Genomic DNA, 14,709 nt, shown 5'->3' on the forward strand with positions numbered 1-14,709 from the left:
TTAAGCAGTTCATTTAAAAATGTTTAGGTCTTATCTTAATAAGGTCTTTTTAGTTGCTGTTTATATATATATATATATATATATATATATATATATATATATAAAAGCCACAGATTTCTATATTTTAAATATTCCAAATATACTAAGATTTGCAAATACCTAATGCAAACAGTGCTCAGCATGGGAGATTTGAGTCACAATATATTTCAAGTTTCAAATTTCATCTGTGTGATACTCAGTATAAAAATAGTATAAAAATACATGGGACACTAATATTACATAAAATAAGCCAATTTCAATTACACTGAAGTATTTATTATAATTTTCAGTGTGGAATGAAATATCTTTGATTATTTATAATCATTTCACTTGCCTTATCTGCAATCTTAAATTGATTTTTCACAAGCCCATCGCAATGCATTCCAGCATTGCCTTCTCTGCAACAAATATGTGCAGTACAGAAGTACTGAGATTGGGTAATGTGTTTACATAATGCATTTATCAGGAATTCAAAGAATCACCAATATATTCCCATTAATATAGTATATGTTTGCATTTAAACAGGTTCAGTGTGTTTTAAAAATAATGTGCAAGTTCTACTATCTTGTAAAATATAAACAGTATCATGTGAGAAGTGTGTAATAGTCAGTCAGAGAATTTACTAGAATAGTTTTGAGCTTTAAATAGAAAGTTTATTGTTATGCCTTCTTTGTTATATTTAGCCACAAAGCCGATAGTTATTAGTTATATAAAGAGGGCGTGACACATGCCTGGGCAGAATCTGTGGGATTTACTGTGAGGCATTTTTTCTGTTGATTTTCAGAAAAAAAATCTGCAGAATTTTCTATAATTGATTACAAAAAAATGGAAAAATGTGTGAATGGAGCTGCAATTAAATGGTGTATTGTATTTATTAAAAAAGCCAAAACTAGATAAATAAATATACAAAGGGCTGGAGATGTGTAGATGATTGCTGAGTGACAGACAACCCAATTTTGTGGAACTCTGCATAGGTTTTTTTCAAATTGATTTGTTTGGGTCTGTTAACAAGCTTTGTCTGTTTTCCCAAAAAATCATTGCAACTGGCTGGTTAATATTAAAACTATATTTATGTACTGTATATTTTTATATGTAGAAAAGGCATACTTCACCTTTAACTGAGATATGACCGTGCGGATGAGGATCAAAGGTTTTTCAGTGACAGCTGGAGTTATAAGAGGAATTACAGAGAACGGTGAGTATTTGTGGGACAGTGGACACTGAGACAGCCAGAGACATTGTGTACCCTTGTATTTGCTATGGGAACGCAAATAGACTTAAAGCCCAAAAACTTAAAAAGACTCAAAGGCTTACAAGCAAAAGAAGCACATGAGTGCACATTCTGCACAACTGTGTTCTTAGGTAACTCTAGCAACGGCTCTTGTTGCTGCTTTTCTGTCCCATGCCTCTGATGTTTCCTCTAGTTCCCTCTGGACATTATATCATCGCCATGTCAACCACAGTGTGTGCTGAGAGTTTAAGTAAAAACACAGTCCATCCATATCCCATGTAATCTTAGTTAAATCATGATTTCTAAATCAGTGACTTTTCCTGAATCTGCCCTATAGCCATGAGCACTGTTACCTGTGAAGCCTGGAAATAGGGGCAAATTAGTCACATCATTAATCTGAAATGATAACAGAGACTCAGTTGTTTGTGGTAGAGACAATAGGTTGGTAACAGGTCAAATGTTGATGTTATTAGAGCAATCTGAGATGACTTAGTTTGCAGGTTTGTTGCATAACCAAGTCTGAGGTTCCTAGAAAAACCAGGTCTGTATATATTCATTACAAATAAAGGAGGCAATCAGAATTTTCCCTAATAATAAAAAAGCCATCATTCACTAAGGCAATCATTATTACAAAGATATTTGGATATGTAAGAATTACAGAACCTCAGACACTTTGATCTTCTGAGACGGACAATACACACAAAGTGTATTCAAATACAGACATCTGTTTCCACATCTCACTGTGAGAAAATGCGAAAAAACGTCTCTCTCACCTATGCATTTGTTCCTTCTCATCCCCTTCCTTCCCCTCACCCATCCTTCCCTTCATTCAGCGCACTCATGATGGGCAATAGTAGAATATAATGTTCTACATGGATGCAGGTGATATTTACAGTCATGTTTGGTATCATTTGAATTGTCTCTGTGCGTCTGGTACAATGGTCTCATTCTTACAAGTAGTAAACTAAAAGGCAATACAGATCCTAAGAGTTTAGAGATATTTTGCTCACTGTAGAGGGCGTGTCATTTCCCAGTGATTTTCATGCAAAATTACCTTTTGTCCCAAAAGGTGTTAACTCGATCAATACAAATTCCAATTGTTAGTTCCTGTCTCCATTTCGGGGGATGTTGGTCTTGGGCTGAGTACTTAAGGAAATCTTGCAAGAAGATCGGGGCGATTCTGTAGCCAGAAAGCCCGTAGTGTGGTGTGTGTCTCTACACTCCATACTATGTATTTTCTAAGGTCAGGTATGCATCTTTTTCTCTTAGATTTCTCTTTGAGAATTTGATGTTTTGTATTGATATGATTTGTTATCTTTGAATTGGCTATGTAATTGGCATAATACATATTTACCTGACTGATAATAAATTGTTACATTTGATTTATTCTGACTTACTCTGAAATTATTTTCTCAAGTAGATTAAGTGAAGGCGTATGTTTCCACAAATCTGCATTCAGGGTACTAGATACAGCTTACTAGATCTCAGGTTAGATGGAGCATAGAGCACATCAGGTGAGATTCTAGATTTTTGACTAACTGCTTGACTTTAGTTAAGTTGTACTCAGTTGCATTAACTATGGGGGTCTAGTCATAGTACTGGTCATAACCGCTGGCTATTGTCTCAGCTTTAATTAAGTTGTACGTAGTTATATTAACTATCAGGGGCTAGACAAATAGTACTAGCATAACTGCTGATTATTGTTTGAGCTTTATTCAAGTTGTACGTAGTTATTTTAACTATCGGGGGCTAGATAAAAATACTATTGAAATATTAACATATTTCATAGTACTAGCATAACTGCTGATTATTGTTTGAGCTTTATTCAAGTTGTACGTAGTTATTTTAACTATCGGGGGCTAGATAAAAATACTATTGAAATATTAACATATTTCATAGTACTAGCATAACTGCTGATTATTGTTTGAGCTTTATTCAAGTTGTACGTAGTTATTTTAACTATCGGGGGCTAGATAAAAATACTATTGAAATATTAACATATTTCATAGTACTAGCATAACTGCTGATTATTGTCTCAGCTTTAATTAAGTTGTAAGTAGTTATATAACTATCGGGGGCTAGACAAATACTACTAGCATAACCGCTGATTATTGTTTGAGCTTTAACTAAGTTGTACATGGGTAACTGTAGGGGGCTAAACAGACCTAATATTTAAAGAATGGTAAGCATTGGCGACCTATTAAATAGTATTAGTCATAACCTCTGGCTAATGTTCAGACTGGCAATTTTGTGATCGTGGGGACCATGTAAAACGACCAACGTGAGGCTCCCTGAGCGACATAAATTCCTAATGAGCGAGTAAATATAAAGTAAAGAGTTAAATAGAATAATCAAATGTTATAATAATAATAATTAGAAATGGTCAAGCAACCAATTCATATGACAATCTAAATTTGAGGTCATAATAAACTGACTAATGATCAGACTGGAGAGTTTGTGATCGTGGGGCCCACGTAAAACGGCCGACGTGAGGCACCCTGAGCGACACAGATTCCTAATGAACGAGTAAATATAAAGAGTTAAAAGAATAATCGAATGTCAGAATAATAATAATTAGAAATGGACGAACAACCAATTCGTATGACAATCTAAATTCGAAGTCATAATAAAATGGAGTCAGATTAGAGTTGAACTTAAATTAAATAACTTTGTGCGCCGAAAAGACCGAACACGCAGGAAACCTTCATCCACCATTGGATACCTCCGTTGGGCCAAATCGTGTGGACCTTACAGATACATATCAGCTGTTTTTTTCATAGAAAAATACACACTGACATACAAAATACTCCCTCAATCCTTAAGCCACTTGTGTGCTGACTCAACGGAAGTGTGTACTCAAGGGGGGTAATAAATCCTGTGCCATTAGGTGTTTGTTACCTCTGGGGAGGTAGAGCCCTATGCAATGGCAAACTAAAGCACCTTACTGTGCACAAAGTGTGGCCTGGAGGTGGATACTTGCATACCTATCTTTCACCAAATCATAGACAGTCATATTTCAAGGGTGTTTCTCCCATGAAATGAGATGATATGATAGACGTCAAAAGATAACAGGTGACTTAAGAGCAGATTGTATGTAGAGAATCACCAAAATTGTATTGCCTAATCTATTACAAAGTTCACACAGAATCTGCACTCTTTACATTTCTGCAAGGACTGTGAGAGAAAAAGTGCAGAATTCTTTGGAACAGATTTAAAATATGCATTGTAAAATGTGTTGATTTTATATATATATTTTAAATGTTCTTCATCATGGAAAGGTCATCACCAAGATGCGGGCAATTCACTGAAGAATGTTTTGTAATCCACTGTTTGTAATGAACTCCAAAAACGTACCTATACATACTATTCACTGCAGTTTCAAGCTGAAATAAACACTAGTGGCAGTAAAACACCAACAACTTCCTTTTCACACATTTCGCCTTTTCATTATGATTACAGGGCATATTATAAATTAATGAACAGACTTATTTTTGTGTGGTTTTGACCACAATACTGTTATGACTTCAAACACATGATTTGTGAATCCTATTCAATTTTGACAGCTGCATCACAAAACCAGCTTCATATGTATGGCTTTTCTGACATAGTAAACTTGCTTGATAGCTTACCCAGAGTGCCATAATGAGCTTGGGTTGGGTGAGTTTATATTTATTTCTTAAGCATCGTCAAGATGCTAGGGTGTTCTGGGTGGTTAGTTAATCACCTAAAGGCTGGAATACACTATATGAAGCCCTGGATAACACTGGAGGATTATGTTTGTTCTGAACATTTCATTGCAGTTTTATAATCATTTGCAAAGAAACTTTTACTGATGAAGTAGTGCAGGCTGTATTGGATCTGATAGCAGCCATATCGCAAAGTGTAAGCAAGCAATTTCACAATTTGTCTGCCATTTGATATTTATAGATTATTATTTCAAAACATCAACTATTTTAATGCAATAGAGGGGGGTGTTGATGCTTTTTGTAGTAACATAACACTGTCGTTTGCTGACAAGTCATGAAGGAGACGCAACACTAAAACCTTTCTGACAGAGGGTCAGAATTTGGGTTAAAAAATCAGAATTTTTTCCAAAAATATATTTTTGTTTGATGTGCAACATTTTTTACTCACGTTATAAGTGAAAATCAAGGAACATATTGAAATAATAATAAAGGTATGTAATGACCTCTTTAAAAATCCAATATCATCTGATATACAGTATAGACAGTATCAAAAAATCTCTAATACTGGCCGATAACATATATAATACCAATATTTGGTGTATCCCTATAAATGTGGCCCAGTGAACAATGTTTTTTTTTACTTTATAGAAATGACAGTGACTCTTCTAACATATTACTTTGAATCATATAAGGGTGCAGTTCTAATCAGGCCTTTACATATATTTTCAGGTATGACTGGTCAACAAATGGAACTGACTTGTTGCTCAACACATGCAACCACATGAGCAAATCAACAAAAATGCAGAACTGTATGCACACATGCTCTTAACAAAGTCATCCAGATGCATGGCATGTCAGGAATCTGGCATGTTTGTTCTACAGCGCAAGCCAGAGAGTACACTGTAAAAAATAAGTGTAATTTTAACTGTAAAATTTTGTAAAAACGCTACGGAAAAAAAATGTTAATAGGTTAACAGTATTTACTGGTTTACATTCAAATTTTCTTGTTTGTAAATTACAGTTGTATACTGTAAAATTTACCGTTTTTGGCCGTAAATGTGTTTACAGATTTCTGTATTTTTTACAAAATTATTCTGGCAACCACAGCTGCCAAAATTATTTTGTAAAAACTACAGAATTTTTTTTACAGTGTACAGAGAGCTATTACATTGTGTGGAATGTGGTGAGTGAGTATGAACTCCTCATCACAGGATCTCAGGATCTCCAGATTGCCTCTTCACATCCCTTCGGCTGAGCCAATCAAAGCTTAGACAGGAAACACAATCTTGCATTGCATTTGTGTGATCGTAAAATGACATGAATCTGACAGCATTGACTGTTCTGATTCCCCTGAAGGCATCCTGCTAAGGTTGAACCCAAATGGTAATCGGTTTACATTTTACACTGAATTTGAAGCCTAATTATATGCCTATAAAGTCACGTGGCGAAGAATTCTCAAGTATGGAGATGCACATGATCATCAAATCTAATTATAGGCATTTCCTGATGCATTTTGTAGAACTTTAAGAAGGGCTTAATTTGTAGGAAGCCTACATGATTGAAGCCATGGCTTCCCTCAGCTTGTGCAGTCTACATGAAGTCATACTGTCTCTGGAATTTATCAGGGGAAGTCTTGCACTGTCACTTCAAATGGCTCTTACCCGGCAAAGTACACAGCTGGCCCCAGACCTGCTCATACTGCGGGCCAAAATAAGCCAAATTGCCTTGACACTAATTTAGATGAAAGTACAAAGTTGATCGGTCTGGCAATAAAGCATCTTATCTGGGCCATGAGTAATAAGCATGATCTTTACTGCTTTACAGTCCTTCAAATTGTAAATGTGCAAAATTTTAGTCATTCCTTACTAAAAATCCTTCTGAAAAAGTCTATACTTATATTATGACTCCTGCTCTACTAATAATGGAGCCAACTAAATGCCACAAGGAGCTGAATCAAGCAAATTATGTTGTAATAAGCTTCCAGTTGTCACATTTTGGAAAATAAGACTTATAAGTATAGTAAATTTCTGTAGGTTAAAAAAAGGTATAGGAAGTAATGGGTCAATGACTTTCACTGACTTCTGTTCAACATGAGTTCTGCGCAGCAAGCTTTCTGCGAAATTCAGGACATTTCCATTAAACATCAAAGGTAGTAAAACAGTCTAGTCTAGAGCCGTTCGTTAATAGCAGAAATACCCAAAGGAAAATTTAATAGCTTTCCACAGAGCACGGGAGACATACAGTAATGTAACTCTCAGTAATATTTTAAGTATCAAATCTGTCTCAAATGTTCCTCCTTAAATGGAAAAATAAAAATAGACACAAACAAGACAGTTGTTCACATACAGAGCTGCAGCAATAAAATAAATTATAAAACATTAAAATTGGGATCTCATATTTTAGCTCAGATGGAAAGATTTTTTAAAAAGTCTATGAATGAAATCTCTTATGCACACCAAGCCTGCATTTATAAAAAACAATGCAGTAAAACAAGTAATTTTGTTAACTATTATTATGACTGTTTTCTATTTTGATATATTTTAAAATGTAATTTAGTCCTGTGATGGCGAAGCTGAATTTGCAGCAGCCGTTACTCTTCAGTGTCACATGATCCTTCAGAAATCATTCTAACATGCTGATTTACTGTTCAAGAAACATTTCTTATTATTATCAATGTTAAAAATGGTTCTGCTGCTTAATATGTTTTGTGGAAACCATGATATTTTTTTCTTTCTTTTCTTTTGTTGATAAATAAAAATTCAAAAGAACAGCATTTATTTTAAATATATTTTTTGTATCAACATAAAGGTTTTTACTGTCACTTTTGATCAATTTAATGCGTTCTTGCTGAATAAAAAAAAACTGATCCCATTTTGAACAGTAGTGTGTGTATATAAGCCAAGCCTTTTGAATACCATTAGTATTGTTTACATTGTGACATCATTTTGATGACATTTAAGCACTTAATGGTCCTAAATACAGGCTTTATGTTATTTTTGTGTAATATAATTCCTATTTCTTTCTTTTGATTTTGCATTGAAACATGGCCCAGGTATGATCTGTTCTTGACAGGTTTCCAACTAGAGATCAACTAGATGATCTTAGACAGGACAAAGATCATTGTTTCTGCCACGCAAGAAGCTGCAAACTTCATTCACACAGCAACGCCCAGGCAACTTAAGATTCTCTGGTATACTATACTAACAGCTTTTATTAAGCTCACAAGAAGAGTTGACTCATTCTGGTGACTTGTGCAGACATGTTTGGTTGTCATGGTGAGAGATCGGCACAGTTCCCAGGAGGTGATTCGTATGTGACAGAGAGATTTGGAATGCAGGACAGAAGATATGTTCTCATGCAATTTCAATCACACACCACAGATGTATTGTTGAGTGTTTCATGGTTTGTATAGGAATTTATCTTGTCTGTGCATGTGATGTGTGTGTACAAATACTTATATCCTGAACCTACCACATGCTTTGACTTGACGTGGGAGAGTGAAAGGAGTGGCATCAGTATGAGACTCTCCCAATGATTTAACTACAATATGATGTTCTACTTAAGCACTCACTCCCTTTCTCTCTTGCTCTCGACCTTTCTCACACTAACACACACACACACACACACACACACACATACACACACACTGGACCTAATGTCATAGCGCAAGACCTTAATTGAAGTCTGACTACATTTTCTTCAGAAACTATGCATCAAGAACAAAATTAGAAATGGATCACATCAGCAGCACTACAAATAGCTAAACAAATATTCCATCTCCCTAACATAAGTATTTTTCTTTAATAGTCAGAGATTTGTTAGTGTGAATGCTTATGATGAAGGTCTTATGGTTCTAGATTTGGCATTTTTTGAAACATCAGTAGACTGCCGTGTAATACTGTTTGTTTGTGAAACTTTTTGTGCAAAAAGGGATAGTTCATCCAAATATGTTTCAACTGAACAATACTGAACTACACTGACTTTTATTGTATCAATCAATCAATATCTTTTTTCAAAATATGTTTTTTTGTGTTCCACAAAAACCATACAGGTTTGGAACAACGTGGAGGTGAGTAAATGATGATAGAACTGTCATTTTGGGGTGAACTGTCCCTTTAAAAATGTACTTTATGTGGTAACATCTACACTGTACAGTAGTTTTTACAGAAAAAAGGCTACACTAAAAACCTTCTAATTGGTTTAAGTCATATTTTATATGTGTAAAAATATAATATAAATATTATATTTGTAAATGGTTTAATATCACATTATGTGTAATTTTTCTGTAAAATACTTTCAGATTTATGGTTTTGGCAAGTAAAAATGATGAATTACCAAATAGTTTATTATAAAAACACTAAAAGGATATTCCCAGAAGCCACTGTGTGACACATGACAAACCATTATAATAACTACAGAAATAGTTTTGGTCTTATTTCTTATTTTTGTTACCAGTAATCTACATTAGGGTGTTTTGTGTTACATTTGATGTTATTGAGTTCATTTGTATGGTATTATTTTAGTGTCATGTGTGTTACCCTGATGGTGTTTTGTGTGTCTTTGTTTGTATGATCATGTGCAATGCCCATGTACAAGTACTGATCATGTTTTAAGGACAAGTCACTGAACTTATCATGGCTTTTTATTGCACCGCCTGTATTATCATGGTGTTTATCAGTACATATTTAGGTGGAAATAAGATTTTGACATTTTGAGTTCAAGCAGAGTATATTAACTTTATATCACTTAGTTACACACAAAAATCTTTACTTGTCACACAATTTCTGAAACCTGACACTCAAACACCAGAACCGCACACCAAATCTGCAAAACCATACAATAATTCTCGGCCTTTGACTCAGTTTTCAATTTCATAACACACTTTTTGCAAAACACAACACATAATTCTCTATGTAACACAAAAATCTAACAGGAATTAATATTATGGCAAAGGTGTTTTCATATGTTTGCTATTGAGATGTGTTTGTGATATTTTTTTAATGCAGCGCTTCATTTTGCAAGAAATGTGAGGCATTTGGCATTTTGTGTGTGCAATTCTTGGATTTGTGTGTAAAGTTTTGAAAAAAAGAGGCAAAGTTTTGAAAATGTGTGTAAGCAGTTGAAAAAACTGTGATGAAAGTTATAAGGTGCCAAATTTAAAGGTACCTGGTTTATTAACTGGCTTTAGTCAAGTACATTTATTTAATTAATGTGACTAAATCTGACTAGTGACTACAATAAACCAAGTAATGTTCTATCAATGAAAGTAATATGGATCAGGGCTGCGTTTCCCAAAAGCATCGTAAGCCTAAACTGATCGCAGCTCCATTGGTGGCAATGGGTCTACGATGCACTTAGGCTTAGGATGCTTTTGGGAAATGCATCCCATCCACATTTTCCACTTTTTACACTGATTTTTCATATTTCCAGTGAAATCTGCAATATACTGAGTAAGAAAGAGAGCATGCAGAACTGCATCTGTGATCTTAGAATAATTCCTAAACTAATTTACAATCAAAAAGTGCAAAAACTTTACTGAAATAAAGATAATGCAAATAATCCATCTTTATAATGCACTTAATATGATAAGAAAAAAAACACTGAACCTTATCTCTCTGTACAAGTACTCCAGCACTCTGCTTATCCTTACAATAACTTTAAACCTGACTGTAGAGAGTTATGTAACCTAAACACACACGCCAGGCAAAAAACCTTTAGGATTTAGGCAGATCATAAAGACACCACTTCATCTCTTTCATGGCCTCTCCCAACACCACAAGACCATGGGAGTGGAATGAAGAAGAAGAGAAAGGAAAACAAAAACATACATTCTGGCACAGTGATCTCTACTGATGTTTGAATAATGCATAAAAAATGGTGAGATTAAATTTCAAAGCATCTAGTTATGTCACACTGTTAGGGCAGGAGGAGAACGGGAACACAAATAAGCTTAAGTCAGAGTTCTAAGCAGAACTGCACCTGGTACTGCACATTTTTATAACACCCTGATTTTGGCAGACCATACGCTATAGGCCTGACAATGACAAAGTCCAAGCTAACAACATGAAATTGTGCTGATATACTCGATTGCTACTGTGAACAAGTAATTATATTCAGCACTGTACAGACCTCTGGCCCACTATGAGAGCAATCGACTAGCAATCAATGTGGCACAATGTCAGCTCATAAATGAATGATCTCAGCCAACTGTGCAAAACCAGTTGTAATCTGAAGATGTTTATGGAAGGCCAGAGTTTGCGAGACCCAATCAACGATCAGTTATTGCATGTGCTGGTTGTACAGCCCGGACAAGTCCATACTAATACTTCAATACTGGCCTGCCCTATACTTATGTATAAAAATGTCAATATTTGTGAGATATTTTCACAGTTAATATTGTGTTAAATATTGATTTTGGCAAATATGTTTAAAATGATGTACATCATTTGTGTATACTCTAATCACATCAGTAGCCTAGGAAAAGTTATATGATAGAATCTATAATGATTATATTTACAGCATCTTTATAAATGGAATAAAAACATAAAGCAAAAACACTTTTGCACATGTTGTTCTTTAAGAGAGCAATTAATCAAGTTTACAAGATTAAAGTTTTCTTCCTTTTCTTGATAAAAATTTCACCAATCATTCAAATACTTTTCATTGGTCCTTTCAAATGTACTATAATGCAGGCATAGATTCTTTTGTTGTTGTTTTTTTTTTTTAAATAATATTTGTGTGCCATATTTCTCATCTTAACCTATTATCAAAGATCTGTGGCCCTCTAAATACAGCTTTAAAAACAGCAGCTTTAATTAAAAGAGGAAGGCGGCGCACTCTAGTGAATAAATCTGAGTATCACAGGGCTAATAGTCGTTTCGGTAATTAGAGCTCTGCCTCACTTTGTCAGAAAAAACGACTTTATTCTAGTCCTTTTACATTACTGTGAATAATAATAAAAATAATAATATGAATATTAAAGCTAGTAATATGCTGGCTGATAAGATAATTAAAGGAATATCAGTACAAGTTAAGATTGATCATAATACTGATTTACCAAAAACTCTCTAATTTTCTTTTTATAAAAAAGTAAAAATATAGGTTACGGTAAGGCAGTTCCATAAATGTTAAAACATTCACTAGTTTCAATAGTATAGCCACAGAATATATGCATGTTAAAATGATTTTACTGTAAAAAATGCCTGACTAACCTTATCTGTATAAAGTTCTGTATAATCTTACAATTTTGTCACCAAGACAATGCAACTCCATAAACTAGAGTTTAGCTCCATATCTAAAAACATGTTTGAAAATCTAACTATAGCCTTCAGGATTATGTAGAAATGACATGTTATGTGTTTGATTTGAGATGGCGAGAAACTCTGCAATGAAATGACTGTAAAATGTAAAACAGCTCTACAGTTCAAATAACGCATTTGTTTTACAAAAAAATAAAAAAATTGGCTCGATTTACTTCCATTGTAAGCGCCGCTCTGTAACCTTGATTTTTGTCAAATACCTTTTTTTGGGGGGGGGGGAAATTTAAACAGCTCTACAGTTCAAATAACACACACTCCTTTTACTGAAAGAGTTCATGTGAGTGCTTTTAAAATAATAAGCTTATCATTTCTGCTTTTAAATCATCCAAAAATTGGCTCCATTTACGTCCATTGTAAGCGCCTCTCCGCAACCTTGATTTATGAAATTTGTTATAATTTTGACAATACTTCCAAACAATCTCATGGCCACAGAAGCAGAAAAACATTTGGCTCATCTTAACAACGAATACAGATAGATTCTGATTCAGATAGATAGATTTATTGTCAAAGCACCTCTGAGTACCTCTATTATCAAACTCACCTCTGAGCTCCAGTAGAGAGGCCCTGAGTAATCTGTTCGTCCCCTGATCGTGCTCTCTTTGACTGTGTACACTCCTCTCTCCACTGCTCCTTGGTCACAGATCTCCAGTGTGGCCAGCTCCCGCATCAGGTCTGACTGACTGACCGACCTGCGCTGCCTTGACAAGGGTGATGTGCAGCTATATCCAGTCCTTGACGGTGAACGGCCCCTCGGCCCATTCATTCTGGGAATCTGACCTTTAACCTGCATCCTACTGTAGCTTTCACTCCGGCGGCCGATGTGGGGCTCTGAATGGGGTGCAGCTCGCCCATGTTCAGGCTCCTGGGGAAAGAACAGGACGCCTCGGGCGAGGCAAGGGCTGGGGTTCAGGTAGCGGGAGGTGGAAGGAGCATACCTGGAAAGCTGAGGTTGACCTCGGACAATATATCTCAGCGTGGGATCGCAGGGGTCATAGGAACTGTACGGACTTAAGAGGGTGGAGCCAGTGGTGTATTTGGGGGGTGAGTAGACTGGAGACATGATCGAGATGTGAAGCAAAATCAGCCCCAAAGTGGAGAGAGCCAAACTGTCACAAGAAACAAATACAGCCTGCTTTAAACAAAGCTGAAGCACACGAGACTAATGCTAATTAGAGATTGTGTGTAAAATTTTCAGTCTCAGCAAATAATCTGTTTTAGGATATAACTGAAACTCTTGCTCATGCAAACACAAAGACAACGTAATAAACGTGACTTGTCTCATCTTACAGTATCAGTTGTGTGGAAGTAGGACAACAGTCAACTAGAATTACTAGCAGGTAATGTACACTGATACTCAAAATGTTGATGATGAGTGTTATAATTGAAAAGTATTCTAATTTTGGAGTTTTGTTGGACAAAAAGAGAAATGCAGAAGAAGAAGAGGATCTTTCAAAGAACACCGCAGCCTTCGAGAAATGGCTGAAGTCACGACTTCTCTGTGAGAACTTAACTAAACCATGAACAAAGGCACTTCCTATAAATAAACTTGGAAAAAAAAAAATCTTTTCACAAGCAAAAATTTGAGTAGGGTCTACGTAACGCAGTTGTCTAGTTACATCTACTACTATTTGTTACATCTCCTGCAAAGAAAAACATGGCTGGGTGGATAATCGTCTGAAGTACATTTATTTATTTTTATGTATGAAAAGTTTGTAAAGCAAAATTACATTGCTTTCACAGCTGATGAAGTATGAAATAAAAGCTGCAACATACAATAAATTATACAATCAAATGCAGACCTATAGTATGTTGGTTATAGCTACTCTTAACCCTAAACCTAACCCTAATCTTCCATAATATAAAACCTAACCCTTCCATAATATAAAAAATTACTGTAGTTTCATAATTATAAATATAATAATAGGCTACAAACTGGAAAAACAAACAGAATGAGTTCCATAGTCTATGATATGGCTAAAAAAAAAAAAAAGATAGTATCAGATGGTAATGATGATATCAGACTGATACTTTAAGGTAAAAATGGAATTACCATGGTGTCTAAAAACATATAAGTATTGCTTTTTTGTTTTGTTTTTACTTAGAATTGAAAGAAAATTATGAAGACAATTAAAATAATGACGAAGGAGAAAATTATGAAAAAAAGAACAGGATGATGATGAATGAAGATGATAATAATGACAATGAAGATGAGGGTAAAAATGAAGTAGGAGAATATGATGATGATGATGACGAAGAGAGCGTGTTTGTAGTGATGTAAAGAACTGACTGGATGAAGAGGAATGCGCATTGGCTAAGGGCTGAGTAATTAAGTAATGCACTGCTACCTATTAAAGAAGTGGACGCAATCTGAGCGTGAGTCAAACAGAGACTGTTACTGTAGGATACAGCAGTTACTATAAACACTGCATTCACT

General features: G+C 35.0%; 1 protein-coding gene across 1 annotated transcript in view; it reads right to left on the bottom strand.

The window, feature by feature from the left end:
* The window catches only part of LOC107665042 (ubiquitin carboxyl-terminal hydrolase 2-like), a 38,657-nt gene that overhangs the window by 23,586 nt on the left and 362 nt on the right, over positions 1-14,709 (bottom strand). Inside the window, exon 2 of the mRNA XM_016455783.1 lies at positions 12,817-13,381. Within this exon, the coding sequence (XP_016311269.1) occupies positions 12,817-13,335 (519 nt within the window). The 5' untranslated portion in view covers positions 13,336-13,381. The remainder of the gene's footprint in view (positions 1-12,816; positions 13,382-14,709) is intronic.

Source organism: Sinocyclocheilus anshuiensis, unplaced genomic scaffold, assembly GCF_001515605.1.
Source record: "Sinocyclocheilus anshuiensis isolate Anshui unplaced genomic scaffold, SAMN03320099.WGS_v1.1 scaffold399, whole genome shotgun sequence".
In the NCBI taxonomy this organism is placed as follows: domain Eukaryota; kingdom Metazoa; phylum Chordata; class Actinopteri; order Cypriniformes; family Cyprinidae; genus Sinocyclocheilus; species Sinocyclocheilus anshuiensis.